The sequence below is a fragment of the Lingula anatina genome, chromosome 1 (assembly GCF_051362555.1).
Source record: "Lingula anatina isolate TDL-2025a chromosome 1, LinAna3.0, whole genome shotgun sequence".
Lineage (NCBI taxonomy): Eukaryota > Metazoa > Brachiopoda > Lingulata > Lingulida > Lingulidae > Lingula > Lingula anatina.
The window spans coordinates 20,588,783-20,611,928 of NC_141767.1; the positions used below are offsets into that span (position 1 = coordinate 20,588,783).

At 35.6% G+C, this 23,146-nt stretch overlaps 4 protein-coding genes across 8 annotated transcripts in view; 1 reads left to right on the plus strand and 3 right to left on the minus strand.

The window, feature by feature from the left end:
• Positions 1-8,512, minus strand: part of LOC106162469 (uncharacterized) — a 44,314-nt gene extending 35,802 nt beyond the window's left edge. For all 3 annotated transcript variants that reach the window (XR_015331531.1, XM_086998118.1, XM_086998125.1), the window contains exons 1-11: positions 8,168-8,512; positions 7,668-7,827; positions 7,094-7,252; positions 6,603-6,694; positions 5,887-6,367; positions 5,376-5,598; positions 4,872-4,961; positions 4,382-4,593; positions 3,843-4,046; positions 3,273-3,447; positions 2,508-2,633 (exon numbers count right to left, since the gene is read on the minus strand). Coding sequence is in view for 2 of the 3 variants with exons in the window: in XM_086998118.1 (XP_086854244.1) it covers positions 2,542-2,633; positions 3,273-3,447; positions 3,843-4,046; positions 4,382-4,593; positions 4,872-4,961; positions 5,376-5,598; positions 5,887-6,367; positions 6,603-6,694; positions 7,094-7,252; positions 7,668-7,827; positions 8,168-8,484 (2,205 nt within the window). In the remaining variant the exon portion in view is untranslated. The remainder of the gene's footprint in view (positions 1-2,507; positions 2,634-3,272; positions 3,448-3,842; positions 4,047-4,381; positions 4,594-4,871; positions 4,962-5,375; positions 5,599-5,886; positions 6,368-6,602; positions 6,695-7,093; positions 7,253-7,667; positions 7,828-8,167) is intronic.
• A 929-nt stretch (positions 8,513-9,441) lies between these two features.
• On the minus strand, positions 9,442-13,207 carry LOC106176340 (uncharacterized). The gene is made up of 4 exons (XM_013558680.2): positions 13,016-13,207; positions 12,330-12,500; positions 10,645-10,761; positions 9,442-10,153 (listed from the first exon to the last, which is right to left on the minus strand). The coding sequence occupies exons 1-4, from the start codon at positions 13,068-13,070 to the stop codon at positions 9,945-9,947; spliced, it is 552 nt and encodes a 183-aa protein (XP_013414134.2). The 5' UTR covers positions 13,071-13,207; the 3' UTR covers positions 9,442-9,944.
• A 907-nt stretch (positions 13,208-14,114) lies between these two features.
• On the minus strand, positions 14,115-23,028 carry LOC106176363 (mitochondrial pyruvate carrier 2). Of its 2 annotated transcripts, none has more exons than XM_013558719.3 (5): positions 22,841-23,028; positions 21,212-21,252; positions 20,925-21,009; positions 20,479-20,590; positions 14,115-14,512 (listed from the first exon to the last, which is right to left on the minus strand). In XM_013558719.3, the coding sequence occupies exons 1-5, from the start codon at positions 22,923-22,925 to the stop codon at positions 14,467-14,469; spliced, it is 369 nt and encodes a 122-aa protein (XP_013414173.2). In that variant the 5' UTR covers positions 22,926-23,028; the 3' UTR covers positions 14,115-14,466. The 2 variants fall into 2 exon arrangements, with proteins under 2 accessions (XP_013414173.2, XP_013414172.1); XM_013558718.2 differs by lacking the exon at positions 14,115-14,512 and adding an exon at positions 14,830-15,127.
• LOC106176362 (uncharacterized) lies at positions 16,533-18,886 on the plus strand. 2 transcript variants are annotated; one of them, XM_086999560.1, is made up of 2 exons: positions 16,533-16,709; positions 17,587-18,886. In XM_086999560.1, the coding sequence occupies exon 2, from the start codon at positions 17,639-17,641 to the stop codon at positions 18,611-18,613; it is 975 nt and encodes a 324-aa protein (XP_086855686.1). In that variant the 5' UTR covers positions 16,533-16,709; positions 17,587-17,638; the 3' UTR covers positions 18,614-18,886. The 2 variants fall into 2 exon arrangements, with proteins under 2 accessions (XP_086855686.1, XP_013414170.2); XM_013558716.2 differs by having other exon boundaries at positions 16,534-16,866.
• Positions 23,029-23,146: the final 118 nt, after the last annotated feature.

A 23,146-nucleotide genomic window follows, 5' to 3' on the forward strand; every position in this document is an offset into this window, starting at 1 on the left:
GTTCAGTTCATGATAATAAGTAGGTCAAAGGTCATTTTCAAGGTCACACTTAGATTGCCAGTATAGGACTTCCTATTCAACTTCAATAGTAACTATGGACCTATCTCAGCCAGTTTTGGAGATAAAAGGGAAGCAAAATTTGCAAAATTCAGTTCATGGTGAAAAGTAAGTCAAAGGTCAATTTCAAGGTCACATTTAGATTGCCAGTATATGACTTTCTATTCAAGTTCAATAGTAACTATGGACCTATCTCTGCCAGTTTTGGAGATAAAAGGGAAGCAAAATTTGCAAAGTTCAGTTTATGGTGAAAAGTAGGACAAAGGTCAATTTTAATGTCACATTTATATTGCCAGTATATGACTTCCTATTCAAGTTCAATAGTAACTACGGACCTATCTCAGCCAGTTTTGGAGATAAAAGGAAAGCAAAATTTGCAAAATTCAGTTCATGGTGTAAAGTAGGTCAAAGGTCAATTTTAAGGTCACATTTAGATTGCCAGTATATGACTTCCTATTCAAGTTCAATAGTAACTACGGACCTATCTCAGCCAGTTTTGGAGATAAAAGGAAAGCAAAATTTGCAAAATTCAGTTCATGGTGTAAAGTAGGTCAAAGGTCAATTTTAAGGTCACATTTAGATTGCCAGTATATGACTTCCTATTCAACTTCAATAGTAACTATGGACCTATCTCTGCCAGTTTTGGAGATAAAAGGGAAGAAAAATTTGCAAAGTTCAGTTCATGGTGTAAAGTAGGTCAAAGGTCAATTTTAAGGTCACATTTAGATTGCCAGTATATGACTTCCTTTTCAAGTTCAATAGTAACTATGGACCTATCTCTGCCAGTTTTGGAGATAAAAGGGAAGAAAAATTTGCAAAGTTCAGTTCATGGTGAAAAGTAGGTCAAAGGTCAATTTCAAGGTCATAGTAAGATTGCCAGTATATGACTTCCTATTCAACTTCAATAGTAACTATGGACCTATCTCTGCCAGTTTTGGAGATATAAGGGACTAGATGTTATAATTTTGGAGTTACCATAATGTGCCTTAAATTTCGTACAGAAAAAATTAATTAAAATAAAGAAAATGTCATTTTGGTCAAAATTCTTGAAATAGGAGGTGCTCTGAAGTTTCAGAAGTTCAAATTTGATGAAATAATGTCATTTTTGAACACAAGTTGTCTGCTTTGCCAAGCCTTATGTTTTATTTTTCCAGAGTTCAAAATTTATTATCCATTACCGTACTGCACATTTTGCTTTTACCACCAATATGTACTTTTTGATAGAGTGTAACTCGAAAACCATATGGAATACAAAAAAAACCGAGACCACCCCCAGTGTTGGGCTTTACATGCTCTACAAAATGCAAAAAAGAATGGGTCTCTAGCATTAACGGTTCCCGAATTAGAGACAGTTTTCAGTTTCGGTATCTTATGGCCGCTACTCCCGTGAAAATGCACCGATTGACCCCAAATTCATGGAGATGAAAGATGACCTGAAGGGTAACACTTTCCAATAATATTATTGGTTAAGTCTGTGTGGTGTCTGAATAACAGGGCAAAAAAAATTTTTTTCGTAAAAAATTTCATTTTTTTAAAAATTTTGGCCCATTTGACCTTGAAGTAGAGATCAAAGGTCAAATCCAAGGGTATATTTGAAATCTACACATATGACTTTTGGAAAGCCGTCTATAGAAATTTTTCCCATAACTCCTTCCGTAGGGTAGATAATTAGCATTTAATTTTGCCATTTTTAGACAAGGGTGCATTGCAATGAGTGCCACACCCAGACCCCAATACCGACAAAGCCCAAATTTTACGTGGAACGAGTTGAGATTATAGGTGACCTAAATCCATGAGATGGGTACGGGGGCCCTTACCGTCTAGGAGAAGAAGCGGTAACGGTAGCCGTCCGGTGGAGCCGGCGGAGCCAACGGAGCCGGCGGAACGATCAGGACGGGACCGAAACCATGTGTACCGCCAGCGCTCACGCTGGTGTTACAATTACTTTAAATTTGCTCCCATGTAAGCTGGTTTTTTTGTTGTTGTTTTTTTTTTTGTACTGCACATAAATTATGAAGCAGTCAGGCCTGCACAATCCTTCAAAAGCACCAATTTAATACATAAGCACCATGTCATTTATATATATATATGCAGAAAGAATTGTATTCCTTGATCACATTTGCAGGGACAAAGGGGGGGGGGGGGGGGCTTTATTACCTTTCCTGTGAGACTGCAGACTCTAAAATGCTGTATTCTGTCAATGCATTTTAGGACTCCTATTGTTGGACACAGAGAAGTTAGAGAAGATATTGAGTCGAATTGGGTGTTTCAAGCTACAGGCAAAATCATGTAGTTATAAAAAATAAAATTCCCATGCTCCATTGTGAGTAGTTATTGCTATTATGTTTAAATCTGAAATTCACTGCATTTTTCCTAGCCGCTGGATATAATCCTCAGCAAAAGGACACTGATGTCCTGAAAAATGTTACTTGTTGGCACATGACACATACCTCATCTGCTTTCATGGACTGAAATTCAGAAGAATCACTTCACAACCTTGAAACTAGCACTGAGGATATTGTTGGATGCACTACTTTGCATTGGCTGCTGTCCTCCTGCATACACCTGGATAATTCCTGATTGAAATACAGAAATCCAATTGTTGATATTATTATTTCACCATTGTTCATCTAAATGAAAAATTGTTCACTTCTGTAGGACTCTTTTACACAACAAATAATAATTATGACAAGAGAATCTCTTAATGCTTATGTACCAAGCGTGGTGTTCTATACTGTGTTGCATGATGTAAGTGAATACAAACTTGGATAACAATAACGCTAACACTCATTGTTAGGTATACCTCATATAGACCACATTTCCAGTAAAGCTGTTTTGACTTACTGCACTACTACTGAGTCAGCCAACAATAAGTTTATGATATCACACAATTAGAATAAATCCAAACTAATGGCATTGGATTTGACTCATTTACATTTGAGGTGGGCAAAATAACAGAGGTATAATATTTCTTGGCTGTCTTATCACATATGTAGCCTGCTAGCCTGACTGAAAATGTGATCTTTTAGGTGCAATATATCTATGGGCTGGGACTGGTCCATGCTTTATCATGGTAATTACTTATTAAATTGGAGCAAAATTGATTTTGGTCAAAATATATTTCCACAACACAATGCCTTTGTCAGCATTACTTCAAATGTTGATGCATAAGGTTTGAAATATCAGTAATGAAGATACCCAATTATAACACTTACCTGGTTCAACAAGAAATCCAAATGTTTCATTCCACACAGCCATTTCATCAGCTGTTATTGTAAATTTGTACTTAATTTCTTGTAGACTTTTTATAAATATTCTCTTGAATGCCACTAGTTGGACCCTGGGCATTTTCTCCTTTGTATCTGGCCAGGATATATATAGCTGGATAACCTGGGAACAAATTATAAAAGAGCAGCTGACAATTTCTCCTTAAAAAAAACATGAGAAAATGTGTTCCATGTGGCTATATAATCAAGTAAATATAAAGCGCATACAAGGTGTGAATATTCTGAAACAGTCATAAAACTGGATGTGTATGCCTTTAAACTGAAAGTATGAAATAACTAATTCACAGGTATTTTTCAGAATTACAATTTCTTCCCTCCGAAAACTTTTTTTTTCATATCTCACACATATGCAAAAGAATAAATAAATAAATAAGTGAACTTCACATCTCAAAATCCTTGAACTATATTGGTAAAAGTGGAAAGGGCACTATAAGAGAAGACAAATAATGCTGCATAGGGGGAAAATACAATGGGATTGCTCTTCCATTAACAACATACCTCATCTCCATCATACATTCCTGTGTTGGTCACCCCAACTGTGACCGATACACTGCCCCCTGCTAGAACAGTCTGTGGCCATACATCTATTGTGGTATAGCTAAAGGTGGTATAGGATAACCCATAGCCAAATGGGTACTGTAAAGATCCCTCAAAGTATCTATATGTTCTACCTGCCATGCTGTAATTGTAGATTGAGGGAACCTGAAATAATGTGTGTTATATGTGTTCAGTTTGATTTTTTTTTCATGTCAAAATATTTTCATGAAAAATGCAGTTTGATTATAGCTTACTTTATTGCCATTATCAAAATCTATTGCAAAAATTCATTTATATCTTTGCAGACTGCAAGTTGAAGAAATTTTAAAAACTTGCTATTTCAAAAAAATTCTTGTCCATAAAATGCCCATAAAATCTCAAGAAGAATGTAAACGATAAACTAAAATAAAAGAACTGTATAGAGTTTAATTTAAATCAACTCAAAGACTTCAAAACCAACACTATTACACTATTACATATAAATCTGATATAGCTGCTACCTGGCTTAAATATGTTGGCCATGAGTTAGGCAGTCTGCCAGCAGGATTGGCCTTGGGATCCTCCAACCACAGCACCAGTCTGAGAGCCTCTCCTGTGGCCTGACCAGGGAAGAAACACTCCAGGATAACTGGCACTCTGTCATTGAGACTCGCTGCAGAAATTTCTAGTGGTCCCGCATTGAATAAGAGCAGGACAATTGGGATGCCATTGGCTGAAATACAACAAATTGAAATATGGAGGTTTTCCTAAAACAAATTGCCTTTGTAGAGAGTGAAGCATGTTCTGGTCACATCCTTTTGACAAAATGAAATAAAATAATAATAATAATAATAATAATAATAATAATAAAGAAAAAAATTCTGCAGATACTGCATTTGACATGAATTCAAATAACCAGGATATATCAAATCCACAACCGTTTGCCACAGAGGCAAGAACTATATTACAATCTAGTGTCACCTGGTGATTGTAACAATATTTCTATAATACCTGCTTGCATGACATCTTTCAAAAGCTGGGGCTGGTTTCCAGGGAGCTGAAGGTCTGTGCGGTCCTTGCCCTCTGTTTCTACCATAGCACCTGAAATATAACTGGATTCAAATATTCTTCTAATCATCTTGCTTTTAAAGATTATATTCAAAGAAAGAAGAAGGTCCATGATAGAGTAACCATCGTGTGAACTGATTTTTTAAGTATCAAGTATAATGGATCATGGAAAATTTTGTTTCTTTGCATATATTTCCATTGCTTCAGAGAATAGCCGACTTGAAAATAAAACTAACTGGCAAGTCATTAACTGTATCTACTGGTAGTGATCATGCACATTACTTTCAGGCAAAAACTACACAACTGTAGCCAGATTGAGGTGGACAAGGCTTCCTTATAATTATTTACTTGATCTCTCCCTTTGGCGTGTACTTGACCCCTGTAACAAAAGGTCAACCACTTACTACAGAGCTGGATTAAATTATATATTTTTTCAAATCAACTAACCTGTCCCTAAACAAAGAAATATAATTTGTGTTTTGGATACAGTCTCTAAAATTGTCTCATTGTTGTATTCTTCGCATCTGGTGTCTTTGCAACCAGCTGTAAATTTTGTGTACAGAGCTTTGGTCCTCAATGCTTGTAGGGGGTTCAGTGCTACAGCAGTGTCGATATTCCCAGAATAGTCTCCAAATAATTGGTCAGTGTTATTTGCCATAGGCCCAATAACCTGGAAATGCAAACTTCAATTTGAGAAAAATGACAAAGTTCAATGACAGATTCAAAGTAATGTGTAATATCAATAGATGTAATCTAGCTTTATGCAAACCCCTCTTTCAGTAATGTTTTCTGAAAAAAATAAAGGAATTATCACAACAGGTCACTCTTTTCCTCATTTTGTTTTACTTTTGGACCCTTAGTATAGTAATTGTAATCACAAAAAGATCAACCTGTAAAACATTTCGAAAAAAAAAAAAAATCAATGCTGGAACACATAAAAGATTTAATAAATACTCACAGCTATGGATTCAAATGTCCTTTGAAATGGCAGAAATTTATCTGTATTTTTGAGCAGCACAAAACTCTTCACTGCTGCCTGCACTGCCAGTTCTCTGTGTGCCAAACTCTGAACTACAGAAATATCAACTTTACTGTATGGATTCAATTCAGGAGGGTCAAACTCTCCCAGTCTCATCCTAGTATAGAAGAGGGGCTTTGCTTTTTCTTTTACTATATCAAATGTCAGTTTTCCGGCACTGACTGCTTTAGGAATAGACATGAACACGCCATCTTGAGCCAAGCGGTGAGGCAACTCCAGGTTTGTCCCTGCCATAACGCTTGCTGCAGCAGTGTCCATCGTGTTGTTGTAATATCCAAAGACAGATATGATGAATTCCAGTGCACCCATATCACTGATGACGTACCCTTTGTAACCCCACTGCTGCCTCAGTATGTTATCAAGCATTTTACTATTGACACATGAAGGGATTCCATTGACTCTGAAACATAGAAGTAATGAGTGTTCCATGTTCATAAACCATGTACTTCATTAGTCTCATGTTATATCACAAAACTTGTAAATAAACATAAAATAACTGCAATCTTACAATGTCTTTATTTATCAGAAGATCTGCATGCTACAGAATAAACCCAGATATGTGTGTAATGAGCCTTTTCACATGACAAACTTTAATATCATGGCGCAATTTAATTTCTTTTTTGTTTTGCACATACTTATTGTAACTGCACATGAAGCCCAGGCTGCCAGACTTCACACACTGCTTGAATGCAGGAAGGTAGGTGAGGTGCCAGTCACGCTCTGATATCTGAAACATTGTATTCAATAAGTAATAAAATCTAGCCACATTTAGTGAGCAACAGAAACACAAGTACTAGACTAGTACAAAAACGCATTATGAAATAATTAGTCTGATGGAATAACAGAACAGTTTCCAGATATTTATACATTTTGCCTTCGTGCCTTGCAAATTGGATACATTGCAAATCTGTGTTATGAGTGCATGTTCATAAACACATTGGGATTCAGAGCTTCTTATGTCAAAGTTTAAAAAAAAATGCTTTGTTGAATAACCTTACAACAATGATACCTAGGAATATTTTGTTTTACATCAGTGCTCATGCCAGTGTCACTAAAAAACGATCCTCGTATAAAAATGCCCTTAACAACCCTCAGATAAGTAAGACTTAAGCATATTTTTTTTCACCTCAGAATCATATAAAGAAGAGTTTTCTGGTCCAGAATAAGCATCAAAATGTTTGCACCCAGCACTGGCCAGGACATATCTGGGGTGGTCACCCTGTAGGCCACGGACATAATGGTCAGTATAAACACTGGTCAAGTAAGGATCCTCTCCATAGGTTTCCTAGAAAAAGAGTTTAACAAATACTTTATTGCTGGGAAAATTTTAATGAACAAAATGACACAATCTAAAGGTGTTCATTTAGGAATATTTTTAAAACATTAATACAGTAATCACCTTATGTCATAACTGACTCAGTCAGACTTGAAATATAGATTATATATTGCACAACCTTATGTACAAATGTAAACTGGAAAATGGAATTTTGAGTTTACCAAAAACTACATTATTTTTTGATAAAATTTGATATTGCCTTATCTTGACATAATTTTAAAAACCACTAATTCAATAAAAAAGCAGAAATGAGAATCAAGTCAAACTGATTTTAGGCCCCTGCTCCTCTGTAATAAAAATGCAACATAAAACAGTACAATACCTGACAATAAATTATACAATGTAAATATTATTCGAAACTTACTTGATTTCTTCCCCACAATGGATGTCTCATGATATTCACAACTGGGCTGAAGCAGGACAGTCCAGAGTCATCTCCATACTGACCATACTTGGTGTGGTTATTGTGAACAGCCCGTACTTCCATGCCTATTGCTCTAGACACATTGTAAATGAGTTCGGGACTGAAAGAAAAGTATAGCTTTAAACATCATTCTGAGATATACATATATATCACTATGTTATACACTTTAATTTATAAATAAAGTTTAATTTAAAAAGTTAGAATAAACTACAGTGCATTTTAGTGCAAATCGTATTTCATCTCTAAATATGTTGCATGCCTTCTGCCCCTCCTACTTATGCTTTCATCGACTAGTATTAAGCGTGACACAAGGCGCACAAGAACGAAAAACTTCTAGTATCAATGAAGTCAATGACATCTTTAAAAAAAACATATAAAGAGAACTGACCATGGAAATAATTAAGAGTTGCATGACAAATTTTTTTGACCCAGAGTCATACCTGAATGCAGCAGCTAGTCCGAGAGACTGTGGGAACGATGTGGACCTTCTAGCATGCACCACACCGTGCAGGCACTCCTGTGTCCACATGTACGGGTGAATACCCAGGCGAGGGATTCCCGGCGCCTGACCCGAAGATTCCATTCCACCGCTAGCCATCTGCAACGTTAACTCATCGATGCTCAATCGATCCACCAGATCGTTCACGCGATCCTCCCAGCTTAACGAAGTATTTCGGAAAGGAAAATCGGCTATTAGTGGAAGAATTGACGAAAATAAACACCAAAACACCACGGCGGCCGTTCCACACACCGCCATGTTTAGTAAATTTCCTCATCACGTGAGATGTTCTAAATTTAGCTTACTGAGAGGTATTCCCGAGACCCCTGATTGTGGCACCCTCGGTTTTTTTCTAATATTTATTATATATATATAATTAATATTTATTGATTTTATTTTGAAAATATTAAGTTTGGATTCAAAGTCTTAATGATGTCTGGAAGGCGTTTGTATTGATAGGTCCAGCTGCAGAATGATTTTGGCGGCATAATGAATAATAAAAGGCCTAACTGAACTGGGCCTACATGGGCACCGGGCCGGGTACTGGATTGCACGCGAAGTTTCCCCTTTCATCAAATCGGTATTCTTTTTACTCAAAGAAGTCATACAGCAAGTCTTTCCGTTTCATACAGCGACTCCTTTGTCGTTTTCAAGCAGGATTTTGATTTAATCGACGGCCTTTTCTTTCAAGTTTTTCATTTCATTATTGATTAAAATCAATCACCGAACTTCAAGTTTGCAAGGTTGATACTGTTTGACTTGATATAACATCACACGAGTAATTTGTTGTATGTAACACCAAAAATAATCACAAACGCAGATACTTTAATTCAAATCACATTCTATCACACGACCCCTTCGAAGTTATTTCAAGCAAATATGACGATTTACATACTTAATGATATAACTGTTCACGTTAAAAATAAATCTGCACATGCCGTACTCGTTTTTTCTTATTAAAATAATAAGGCATACTTAGAATGCACCTTGAAACATTTTTTTCGTCCATATTTCACCAAGAACGCAATCAGCAACTAAAATGTTTAACAAAAAATCTTATAAGTCAAGGCTACTGGGGTATACATTTTGAATGGCGGGTTTTTAGCCAAAGTCTTAAAAATTTGATAACGTAAGCGTAAAAATATATATTCATTTTTTTATATTTGTAGAAATTATATTTGTGATTTGCAGGAAGCGCCATACAGCACAAGCGAAGAAAATAAGTGTCTTTATTTAAAATTATTTTCAAAATGTACAAGCGTATTTACACTCCATGGGACAAAATTTGCAATGAGATCGAAACTAATCCCAAACAATTATCTACTCCATTTTTACATTAGAAACTAGATTTTTGCATTTAAATTAGATTTAGCTTATCATAGCATAAAAACCTTTACTTACAGCGATTATCATTTAAATAATAAATTTATACAAAACAATATACAATTCAATGGCTGTTTTGAAATGTCTACGTAGTTGGGTAAATCGCCTAGTACACAGCAAACAAGGAGGGGTCGTAGTTGGGGGACTCCTTTCTCCGTGAAGTCATGCTATTTGAAGAGGAAGATAGCAAAATTCCCCTGAGTTTAAGGATGTTCCCGCCGACCTGGACCATCATCTCTTTATTCCATAACGGTAAGCGCTGTCATGAAAGTCCCCGTGAGTTCTCTGAAACTCAGGTAGCAAAAGTGTTTATTGAGCTTTAAAACCTCTCAAATTTAAATGATTGAGACGACAGCAAAAACTAGAAGTCCTAACAAAAACTGCATTCCATTTGTTTTTATCGTCTGAGCTTTGTTGCAGATATTGGAAAGGCATGTGCAATCGATCCGCTTTTCCGTACTTTGAAGGAGGCATTCGTCGCGCACGGGGCGTTGTGAGGAATACACTGCGCAGTCACGTGACACGGTCCTGGTGAGAGTGGTGTCTGGAACGTTAACGATATATAGTTTACAAATAATGTTACACAATTGAGAACAACTGTATCTATATTGAAATATATCTAAAGACAGAAGATATGTTGTCTTGAGTGTCTTTATTGTAACTCATTCAAAATCCCACCATTCTTAATAAATGGATTTAACAACATCAGAAACAAACATCAACCTTTTCAAGAAAAAAAGAAAGAAAGCTGTTTTATCTTTAAAACACTTCAGCGTGACTTACCGCCTCCTATGTAAGCAATGTAATGAAAAACACGTCTAGTGAAAACGATAAAATTATTGACCTAACACTTTAAAATTAATTACTTTCACAATATGTTACTTTCTTCTAAAGCGCACGTCTATGCCAAGCAAGACAAAGGCAACTTAGCTAACTCAGAATTTAACAAATGTAAATCAAAATTTATTTCTTTCACAAAATACTACAGTTAACGTATTTGAAATATAATTGTCTACAATTTATTATTATACAGACCTATAGCACCTGCAGGACTGCTACTAATAATAGTTTTTCTGCATCCGTAAAGGCACCCGGTGGTGTATATGTTCATGTGCCAAAATTCACAGTCAACACACTTGTAGCATCTGTAACCTGCCAAATGAAATTCAATTAGGTATAAATAACAAATATGTTATAAATGATAGTTTATGTAAAAGATGAGACAAAGTAACCCTTTGAATAACAAATAGCTTATCAAAGTGGCCCAAAAATTTGGAAAAGACTAGATGGCCAAGATTTTTCCTTCTATGCGCTTTTTGAAAAAAGCCTCAAATATACTTGATGACTTAAAAAGTGGTACAAACAATTTCGTACAATTGAAAAACATTTTTTGTTTCAAATGCATGTCCTGTGTAGCATTATAGGACAGTTCCCTTACGAAATCTTCACTCAACAGTTATAGCTTTCTCTTTGTTCCCTAAGGCCACACTTTTTTATTTTTATGGATGACATCCTCTGGGGACCCCAAAGTCGGTGCGAGCGGGCGAAAAAAAAAAAAAAACGGTCCAAAAAAAAAAAAAAAAAAAAATGCTTAAGAATTGTTATGTTTTCAGTACACAGCTGGAAACACTAAATTACCACAGAAACACGTATCAAACTAACAACATGTCTTTATCCATGCTCTCAAAATATTAAAGCATTGTGAATAGGGCCTACTTCGTAGAAAGGTAAAAAGTCATGAATATATATGCTGCATATTACCAAATCTATTTAAGGTTATTTCATGCATTCTGTTGGTATAGCAATCAATAAAACAAATATCAAATAAACAGCGTGTCTTTATTTGTAGGCCTACTCTCAGAAAATTAAAGCAGTGTAAACACTTCACAGAATTGTTAAAAAAATGAAGCAAAGATAGGCCTATGCTTCCTACTACCAAAGCTAAAAAAGTAATTTAGGTCGATGCCATTTTGTCTACGTCGACTCACACGTAGCAACCAACTATCGGGCGGCCTGTCCGACCTTCAGTCCACCAAATACCACGACGCTCTTGTCGACCCTTTTTTCGCTACAAAAAAACCTGGTATGTGCTGCTTTGGACAGAATGTCACTGAAATTTTCCGGGCGCGGCCAGCCTTTCGTATAATTGTAAAAGGGTGATATCTTAATGTCCAACATCAATGGCAAACCAATCCAAAACGACGGCCCCCGTTCTCTTTATGACTTTAATTGTCGTGTATTTTGAAATTAATGCTAGAGATGAATTTGACGGCAAAGCCGCCATATTTCCACGTGGTGATAATACGCATGCGCAGAAAGCTCATTTTCCGCACTCGGAACTACTCGGATGTCTCCGCAGTCGACAATGACAGTATGGAGCTTGCGGAATTAGCCGAGGATTGCCGATTGCATTTTCCGGCAAATTCAATAACGACGTTTGCGACAACCGACTTCCTTGGAGGGGGGGGGGGGATTTTTTTTTTTTTTTTTTTTGGAGAACGGACGAAAATCGGTGCGCGCGCAGGATGTCATCCATAAAAATAAAAAAGTGTGGCCTAATAAATGTCATTCGTTTTCAGGTGTCTGTACTGATCACATGATCAGAATTTACCAATGGATCCATGAAATGGACTGAATTTAACACCATCTATCATTCAATATCTTTTTTAAATCTTGATTTTCTATAATAAGGTGAAGCACGAGGAGGGGGGGGGTCTTACCTCGTCTCTGGTTATGTATGGTGCATCCAGCTCTCTCCCAAGATTCATCACTCTCATCTATACAATCGGCTTCTCCGTCACACATATACTTAGGATTGATACACTCTCCGTTCTTGCATTTGAATCCATCATATTTCCCATAGTCGTGTTCACAGGATTCGTAAGCAGACACTGGAATTATACATAAAGCGTATGATAAAAGAGAGACGTGGTAATATGAAAAAAAGAGGGGAAAGAGTCCCATGTCCCGTTAAGGTTTTGCAATTACTTGTCTTCAGGCATTAAAACGTGCGTTATAATAGTATTTATGTGCACAGCATTATGAAAGAAATCGCAGATTTCATTTTTTTGCCGTCGCATTTGCACCTTCAGTCCAGTCAAGGACCCACAATATATACTCATGATGGGTCTAAGGTGAAATAAAAAGAAATCGTTACACCCGTTTTATCGCGTGTATACATTTCATATATGTAGGCGGATAGAAATTGACAGGTATAGTAACATCTTCGGAAAATGGGCTGATGAAAAATGCGACTTGACTATCAGTAAATTAAAGTTAAACGTCAACAGGACATCAACTGAGTTCCAAAATATCACTCGCATTCAGTGCCAACTTCATATTTAGGTCACAAATTCAAACACGACTTAAACTTTGTTGCGTGTCGAGAGTTAAATTAAGCACTCACCTGTACCAGTTAAAAGCACCAAGACGAATATTAAATATGAATTTTTCACATCCATTGTTCTCTGCCCAGTATTCAACTGGCAAACATCACAGGACGAAGAAGACAGGGTCTGTTGATATCATAGCAAGCCCTCTCTCCGGTCGTTCTCCATTAGTCACAGCTACCGATGTGCGCATGCGTCAGGTATAAAATGATGGTGACAAAGCACACCTGGATTAATTCCTGTAAAATGTGTTAGTTGTGCTGTCAACATTAAGGCGGGAGACGTGAGGAAAGATGTGTTCGCGTCTTTTCTAAATGGTTACGCACTAGTAGACAATTATTTTTTCACGATCTTATACTTAGTGGGTTAAATGAAAATAGCGTTACAAGAGCACTTAACAAATATCTGTTTTTTACATGGTTTCAGTTTTTTTATGGAAAAAAATCCCTTGATTTTTGCTATCAGAAAATTCAAAATGGCATTATGTTCGGCTCGTTCTGTTATTCAAACATATTTTCTGGATTAATCGTTATGTCTCACTTCATCATCATCTTGTCAATTTTAGAATAGTCAACTTGTTTCTTTGGGCAATATAAATACCTACATGTAAATGTATTCAATTAATAACCCATTTAACATCTTTTAAAAACAATTATCTTTGCATTGGTTTTTGGTAAACAAATTGTCAATGACACATAGTCAACGACATATGTGATTTTGCATAATGAAAGGTTCTTTTACACCTTCTTCTTTATCATGTGATGTAGCCAGTATCTTTGTGTTTTTTTAAAAAGAATTTCTATCACATCAGGAAGACAATTTTTTCAACAAACCATTTATTATCTTCACAGCCTATGTTACATAACAGTTACATGTATTATGAAGAATGTAGTATTTAACTACATAATAATAATAAAAACATTCTTTCCTTAACAAACCACACCAACAGTTAATTTTAAAATGATTTTGTTAATCTCTTTACCTATAGCTAAAAAGGTGCTCTACACAAGCTTTCCACAAACATAAAATATCACATTTTTGAATTATAGAATTTGCCATTTTTTTAAAACTTGAATGATTTTAGGGAAAAGAAATGACATCTTAAATATTGTCAAATAATACTGCAATGAAGTAATAGCATTTATTACTAGTAGTAACCTTCACAAATTTTCATAAAACACTTTTACAAATAACTCAGTTCAAACAACAGTATACTGTGGCAAACAAACAAACAAATATTCTGTAAACTTTTAGGTTTTAAAAGTATCTTCAGGTTCTTTAAATAAAATCTCTACATGAAAAAATCTTTGTTATTGACACATCAATGTCATACTGAGTAGTGATAGTGGGTATAGTTATGTGCAGTGTAAGTCAAGAAAGAGATATCTGATTGCCCACTCCCTTGGTTCCTATACTTATTGTCCATTAGTGGCACATATATATATATAAATAATAATTTAGCTCCATGTTAAGATTCCTCTGCCTGCTCCTTCTTTTTTAGTTCCTGTTTGTAACTGGAAAAGAAAAGAAAAAAAGGTTGAATTCTCTCTGACAATAATAAAAAACAAGCGCACCACACTTTCAAGAAATCAAAATTATGCAGGTGAGGTTATCATATACATGGTAGTCCCTGAAGTTCACATACTCTTTCTATTTGAATAAAAACACATTTTAAAAAGATTTCCAAATGTTGAAAAATAAGTACAAGGTACATTCTAGTATACAAATGTGAACTTTGTATATTGTTTTGCTGCAATTAAACCTTGGAATTACATGGGTGTATACCAACACCTTATCCAAACTTCCTTTTTTTTTTTTGGGGGGGGGGGGGGGGGGGGGGAAGCAAACATCACCAGCTATATCATTTCTGGTAACAGCCCATTTCATAAATATGATTAAATATGATGTTGAGAATGGCTTGTGTGTGCTGGGTCATACCAGTAAACCCCGATTGCCACTGATGATTTGCAAGTTTTATGAAGTTTCCCTGATCAATAAGCTTGGTTTACTTCCCTTGCAGCTGCCCTTTGCATATGTCTCCACTAATTGCCTATTTCTATGCTCTCTGGATAGACATTAATACTGAACTGCAGTGTAGATGACACAACAATGGTTTGAGGTAGCAGCCACTGATTGAGAAAAAATGGTGCTGTAGTATTACAGTGTATAAAAACATTCTACGCTGAGATAATACAAGATATGTGATATCACCGTAACAAGATGGGGGGATCACTGACCTCCATGTCAGTGTGGTTTGATTACATCAAGGTATGGTTAACACCTCTCTCTGTCTGTCTCTCTCTCTCCCTCTCTCTTTGTGTGTGTGTTTTATAGTAACTGGATGTTCACATTTTCATAGCAGTTATGATTCTGATGATAAAACAAAAACTAAAATGTATTAAGGCCTATGTGCTACGGTGGATACTATTATGTATCTTACTTGACTACAATATAGTACTAGTAGGTGACCTTTTGCATGAATCTATCACATCTGATTTATGTGAAATGAAGGAAAATGATATGTTTATACCAAGGGGATAATTAAACTGATGTTTCACATGAAAACCTCAGGGTCATATTTTGAGGCCATAATTAAACAGTCAGTAGTTCATCAGAGCTAGTTTGCCATACAACCTACATGTATATGAATGAAGGAGCTTTCAGTTGGGCAAAATTGACAACAGTTATGATGTCTCGTATTTTAAATCATCACATTAAAGGCATTCAAGACATGATAGGCCTTCATAAGGCAAAAGAAATCAATTTTCTGAATAGTTCAACAATTTTTATAAGCAAGGTATTTTCTATCCATAAATGTTCTAATTCACTGACAAGCTAAAGGGACATAAATGAATACAGTGCTTCGGCCATACCCTCATCCTAAAAGATGTTTTTTCCTGACACTTTAAAGAAAAAAGATATTATTAACCTTTACAAAAAAAGTTGCTATGAAAATAATGTTACTTCCACAATACACAAAACTCATTATTGCCACCTAATTACTAGAAGAGATGGACATACCAGCACTGACTAAATGACTTCTTCACATAGTACATAAACCCTTGGGACTCATTCATTAAATGACTGTGACAAATGTCAATTTTCTGCTAATTACAAGCATTTTTGTGTGACTAACTGCTGTATGTGAATCACATTCATGATTAATAGTTGAAATTTACCTAAGTCGTACCATTTTGATGCTACATACATAAAACTGCATTAGAACACAAGACTGTTTAGCACCAAAAATTACTATATTATATAATGTAATTACCAAACTCTATGGATATTAACTCCAACAAGAAAATTAAAAAACTTAAAATATTTCAAATTATTAAAAATAAAGAGAATGAAATAGATGAGGAAAGGATGAAGGGTCATTCTATCAGTCACTTAAATGTAGTGCCAATGATAATGATATCAGATTCTATATAAACATTCTTTATCGCCAAAGCTGCTGAACAATCGTGCACTCAATGAAAAAAGAACTAAAACCATCAATATGCAGATGCAACCACATACTCCCATACGATACTGGCATGAGCATGCATCAGCAAATTACAAGTATGCAGTCCTTTTTGATTTCCTTTCTACCAAGAGCCCTAAATTTGCATGTCAATAGATTACCTATGCAGCTGAATCTAAATGATATTGACTAGCATGTTTACTTTGGTAAGCTGTTGTGAAAACACCGGGGGCAACATGGCGCAGGTAAACTAAATTCTTAAGTCGGGATAAATACATTACTGAACAACGTGGGTATTCTTTCAGAAAAAAAGGGCAGCATTAATAGTCTAGCTGGTACTTTGCAAATGACAGGTAGGCTCATTAAGTCTGCAGAAAGTGGTGGTGAAGAGAGACTTTTCAGGTAGGCTCCACATATCACTTCATGGCCAGGTTCATGTGTTTCACAACATTGTAAAATCAAAGTGTTGTCAAGTACAAACTGGATGCTGTTACTATTGACAGTTATGTAATCACCCCAGCAAGCAAGAAGATATATTGAAATTGAAATAAACGATTAATGACTCTGAGGTGATTTTTCACAAAATGTCTGTAATTAAAAGGGAAAGATTTACGCCATGCACTGCTGTACAGCAAGATGATGTATTGAAATTAGTTCCTTAGAAATGATTAATGACCCTGGGGCAATTTCAAATTGTCTGTAATCAAAAGGGGAAGATTTGAGCCATGCACCACTGAACCTCACTTTGCCAATTTAGACTCCGTTCACATGAAAAATCTATTTTCTAAAAATCTATTTTCTATTCGCGGTATCTTGTGATCACTCCGAGCGCAGCCGAGAATTAATTACAGCTTTGGAAGTAACTGGCTAGTAACTATTCAGGGCACAGAGCGTGATCACAAGATACTGCGAATAGAAAATAGATTTTTAGAAAATATATTTTTCATGTGAACGAAGCCTTATTCAAAACTCTTTCCCATCAGGTTTTTCACTTCTTCTGTCTTTTTTAATGCTTTTGTTATTGGTACTATAATATGACAGGCAATGTCTTTCTGTTATAGTTAAAATTTAGCATAGTAACAGGAGTGAAATTCTTAATTATTTAAATGTTTTTTTTTTTAGGCTAACTTAATGAGGAACTGATCACGAAAGTGAGATCACTTACTTAATTCTTATGAGACATGAGAAAAAATGTGACGTGGGTACTCTGATGCTGCCACCCAAACACAACAGACAAATGTCTAAGCAGCATATGACAGAGACATTTGAACTAGACATACATGCTCCAAATTTCCACCAATCTTCCATTTATAAGGCAATCAAGGAGAAAGACCCTCATGGTTTGTCCTCGGCAATACGTGGAGGTTGTTCTGTACACACAGTTGAGGATGAATTCCAACTGACATATTTACACCTGCTTGTTTTCACAGCGGATGGAACTACAGAAAGGACATTCATTCCTATGGTATATAGTTTGTCCAATTCTGGCATCCGTATTGATGCTATGGATTACAGAGGACGGACAGCGCTTTATCATGCTGCAGAGAAGGGCTTGCATGATATCATGCTGGCATTGCTCAGATGCGGCGCTGTGCCCGAAGATGAAATAGTTGAGGTGATAAGAGCAAATGGTGGCCCGTTTGAATATGAACTCATGAGTACTTTTCTTAAATTCAAGCCAGGAATATCCACGGCTGTGCAAAAGGGGGATTTCAAAACCACACAACGTCTAGTCAGTTACTGGGTGCGAGTCAACAGTAAACATGATGGCAAGCATCTATTGGAGATAGCAAAAGAGACAAAAAATGCTGAGCTTTGTCAATTTCTAGAATCAAAATTAACCACCACAGAGCTTGCCCATGCTGTCCTAGCAGGTGATATAAAACTTGCACAAAAGCTGCTCCGTTTCGGCAACTGTGATATTAACACAATGGATATGGCATATAGGGAAAATTATTTAAAAGCCTACACACCAAGAAGTCTTCGAGATACAGCACAAGATTTAGGTCATATTGACTTAGTTCGAATATTACCTGTTGTCAATTACAGTAAAGATGGGGATGACACCATCATTTCTAGAAATAATGAGGATGCACATCCAAACATTAAACCTGGAACGACTACCTCAGCAGCATGCATATTATTATAATCTACTTTCTTCTACTTTATTTTTTAAAAATAATTATGTTGTTTACTTAATGTCACTGCTCATTACTTAGATTGGATGTGGAAATTTTCTAATCATGACAGTCATTTTTTTCCACAGAATATGACCCCTTCAATTAATTTTATTTTAATAAGGATTGCAAATGACTGAGACTTTTAGGGCTGTAAACAATTGAAGGTGGACTGCAGATATTGATATCCCTGGTTAAGGCATTGGGGGCAAATTAATAATATGAAATACACCATGAAAAATTTGGATTCTCTTTGTAATGTAATTAAACATTATTCGATCTTTCATTTAAAACACTTTCAATGTGCCCTTACTAGTACCCAATTATGAGCTTCCATGTAAGATTTCAAATATCAAATATTTCCTTTTTTACAAAGTATGCAGTTTTAATACTGCAAGCATGGCACATTAAGGTCATATTATGTTATTCAATCACAAATTGAGTGATTTTGAAAGTCTGCCCCCTATAAGTATAACTTAAATCAATGTGATCACTTAATGTGCAGTGTATGTCTAGATCTCAGTTATTACTCAAAAAATTCAAACAAAACAATTCTACTTCCCAAAATACATGAATCATCAAAAAATGAGAAAACACACACACAATGAGACCTAAAGGGCTATGTTTCTACACTTCAATTATCAGTGGGTTGGAGGGTGGAAAGGGGAAATAAAAAATTAATTATTACACTTCAATGCCCCATCCTACTCAATATCAACAAATAACTTTTTACATGTATACTTATTTCTATTGTTCTTTTGATAAAAACTTAAAAACCACAAATATTTTGTTTTTAGGCAATTAACAAAAACTTTCTAGTCATTTCAGTTCTCCGATACAAAAAACAAATTGGCTGGACTCTTTTTAAGTCATTGGCTTGACTCTTTAAGTCATTCAGTTTCCCTCTAATCAAGAAAGCCATATTTAAATGAAGGTATTAAACGTCTAAATAATAAAGATTTCATGTGTCAGGTGTAAAATAACACAAAAATAGAATACTGTCTATATATTAGTTGATTGTATTGAATGTTCGTTTATGCATGTGATTACTTGTATAAAGGGACATATGTGCTTTGCATTCATGGACCCATATATAATATCCAAATATAAGGAATCAAAATAAAAAATACCAATAAAGAAAAAAGTTTCTATGTGTCTGATATATGATAGACAATATCATCATTAAAAAGATGCAAATTAAGGAAGTCGTGTCATGTGGATATACTGACAGTCTGGTCCATTGGTATAACAGTTTGAATACAAGTTATGGATGTGGCAGCTATATGCTGTGTTGTCAACACTGTCACCAATGGGGATAATCCAAGATAGCCCGAAGTCTCAAAACTCAACATTATCATAAAATCAAGCAATATTTCTAGGAGAGTGGAAGCAGAAATAATGGCAGAATAGAGAGTGTGATGTAGCAATGAAAGCAGATGGAATGAATCTACAGAGCTCTAAGTTCTGTCTAATTATAGTCTTATGAATAGTATTATCAGAGTATGGATTCACAATATTTTGTGTATCACTTTTGTATTGATTTCTAAAATGACATTACCAGTGCACAGTATCACCTTTATTGCTGAAAAGTTTCTTGCATCTTTTCCTAGTCTAGTGTGATGTCAAGCCAACGAGCCAACGGTTTTAATTTATTTTCAGCTATACTTGGATAATGTCCACTGCATCATTATATGATAAAGTTGGGGACTACACAAGCTGCATTTAATGACCAAAAAAAATCAACATGTAATATTTGCTATGTATACTGCTGCAACTCTTCAATGTCTCTATATGTTTACCAGTGAAGGTAACCCTTTTTCTACACTAAAAAACTTACAAGTATATTTTCTGTAGCTGATATATCCCAGTTATTGCTACAAATATATTGACGCTAAAAAGATTCCAGTTCTTGGGGATGATAACCATGGAGTATCTGGACCAAATTAACCCTAAAATAAAAAAATGGATTGCCTTGAAAAAATTTATACCAAAAAGAAAGAGAGAGAGAGAGAGAGAGAGAGAGAGAGAGAGAGAGAGAGAGAAAGATCTACTTACAGGAGTATAGATAATATGGTTACTAAATAAGAATTTTGAAGAAAAGACAATTATCAATGATTAGAAAAAATAATTATATAGTTACAACAATGGTCACCCCTGCTGACAAAATTTTCTGTAATAAATGCTTAAATAAAAATGCTCTAGAATCATTTCTAAAGATATCAGCCATATTAAGCCTGCTATTCTGAGCCATTTAATTTACATGTCCATGATTCATGTTCTCACCTGTTGCAGCCAAAGCACCTGCCTGCCTTACACTTAATTTCTCTGCTGGTCTGGCAACATCAGCTAGCCCTGCTATCACTAAAGCCTGGAAAAAATCAATACTTGAAATACAATGAGCAGAAATTTTACAAAAAAAATTAACTGAAGACCTATTTAAATTCTATTTTGTGGGCTGTCTGTATGGTTAATACATATGACAACCTCAAACTCTACTTTGATAAAATCTGAAGTTATTCACGCATTAACTTTAAGGTGAATATGTTGGTCCTGTCTGTTAAAAGGCTTACCCATTTGAAGGTTGGTGCCCAAAAGAATATGGTTTTAGGACCTGAAATTCAAAAAAATTAATAAATAAAGAACAGGTAAGCTTTATAAGGCTTTTGTAAAAAAATGTTGTTTTATAAGACAGGAGACTGTGTATTAATTACCACCAAGGCTTATATTATGTGTCAAAGTTAAAAAATACTACTTTGTACTGCATACTTTACTTCAATCACAACGTAAATACTACCGAAAGCTTACAAAAATACAGTAAAATGTTTCAATTACATTTAAAATCCATAATCCATGCCAAACATTGCAGTGACAAGAACGACCTACATTCGGTAGGCCCTAGACGAAGTCTGAGCAAACTTACCCCCAAATTATAAATACAAACGGCACTTTACAATGCTGATAGACAAGGGCAATTTTTATATTTTCAGCAGGAGATAATTCGTAATCAGAGCCATAGGAGAAGGCAATTTTCATATTTGTTTAAGGGACTTCATTAGTGGAAGATTGGCAGCAGGAGAAACTTATTGATCCGAGCGAGACAAGAGGGCAATTTTCAAATTCGTTCAAGGAACTTCAGTCGCGGAAGTCCACAATCTTTATATACATATAATATATATATACCAGTACATGTATAGCAACTTTAAATTTTTTGTTTAAAAATAGTACAATCACTACTAGGGGATGTATTTTACATATTCACATTGTACCAAAGCCCATGACTGGGGTAGCACTAACACTTGCCAATTTAGCCAAATGCTAAAACTGACTTAAATTGGCTAAAGAAAAAGGGCTTGATTTGACATGTTTTAGCCAAATTATAACCATTTTGATAACAAATTGACAAAAATGTGGTGATTTGGCTAAGTGAAAAAAATTGCTAGCGCTACCCCAGCATGATTATGTGCTCCAATTTTAAACTAGGTAAACTCGGCATAACTGTGTAAAGGCATTTCACACTGCATTGTCATCCAGAATGTTAATGGCCGAGCGATCAGACAGTGATGATCACTGTCGGTATATGATTCCCCCAATATAAGGATTATATGCTCATATATAGTGGGTAAAATGTGACAGACAGATCAAAGAAAATAAAGGGGTGTGGATTTTTTAAAATTGATTTTAAGTCCCCAGAAAGTGTACTTCTCTTTTAAATTTCAAGTCTCTGCAGCTGGCTTAATTAGAAGATAAATCATGTGTGGAACCTACTATTACTATGAAGTTCGCGTTTCTGTGTTCACTGTAAGCAGGGATTGATTGTGGCAATGTCAGAATAGACACAGAAATAAGCAAAACATACTCGCTAAGTGCAAGTGCACGGTACTCGTTCTGTCGGTACTACTTCCACTTATAAAGTTTAGCTGTCGTCGGTGTCACGCCACTAAAGCCCCCTTTACAATGGACGGCGTCCTATCTGCGTCCAGCAGTACAGCCCCATTTGAGATAAAATTATAATACTTTACGTGCTGACAACTGGTCGATCATTGAGCAGTCATTCTGATACAAAACCAATACTCCTGCCTCCTTATTAAGACCACAGCGATGCCAAATTTCATGGTCGCAGAAAGGACGCCGTCCAGTGTAAAGGGGGTATAAGCGTCAGGCAAAGCAAAGAATTAGAAATAAGTGGTTGATTGTCTTACCTGCTTCATGGTTCCAAAAAGGTTGGAATTTGGCAGGAACCGCCTTGTCAAGTACCCTTATACCTGCTCTATAAAGAGCGGACATAGCTTGCTTGCTTTCAGTTTATATCAAGATTTCTTTGACCTGCCTGCGCCTTAATTTACACCGGAAGTTAACACTAAGTAGAGGGGAGCACGGTATCTAATACAAGACGAGCCGATCGGTACTTTTTATTCGTTTCTCGAAGGTATCAGACACAAGTCTTTAAAATGCCACCATCGGATCAAAAGCGACGGAAAAGGTTAAACCACGCAAAAGGAGAAAAA

Excerpts from the sequence above, each read along its gene's own strand:
- LOC106176363 (XM_013558718.2), bottom strand. The coding sequence starts at position 22,925 with ATGTCCGCTCTTTATAGAGCAGGTATAAGGGTACTTGACAAGGCGGTT. Across the intron at positions 21,253-22,840 it reads TTTTTGGAACCATGAAGCAG|GTCCTAAAACCATATTCTTT; the intron begins GTAAGACAATCA and ends TTTGAATTTCAG. Across the intron at positions 15,128-20,478 it reads CAGCTACAGAAAATATACTT|TGGCTGCTACCTCAAACCAT; the intron begins GTAAGTTTTTTA and ends TTTCTCAATCAG.
- LOC106176362 (XM_086999560.1), top strand. The coding sequence starts at position 17,639 with ATGAGACATGAGAAAAAATGTGACGTGGGTACTCTGATGCTGCCACCC.
- LOC106176340 (XM_013558680.2), bottom strand. The coding sequence starts at position 13,070 with ATGGATGTGAAAAATTCATATTTAATATTCGTCTTGGTGCTTTTAACT. Across the intron at positions 10,762-12,329 it reads CATACATAACCAGAGACGAG|GTTACAGATGCTACAAGTGT; the intron begins GTAAGACCCCCC and ends TTCATTTGGCAG. Across the intron at positions 10,154-10,644 it reads CAGTCCTGCAGGTGCTATAG|ACACCACTCTCACCAGGACC; the intron begins GTCTGTATAATA and ends TTAACGTTCCAG.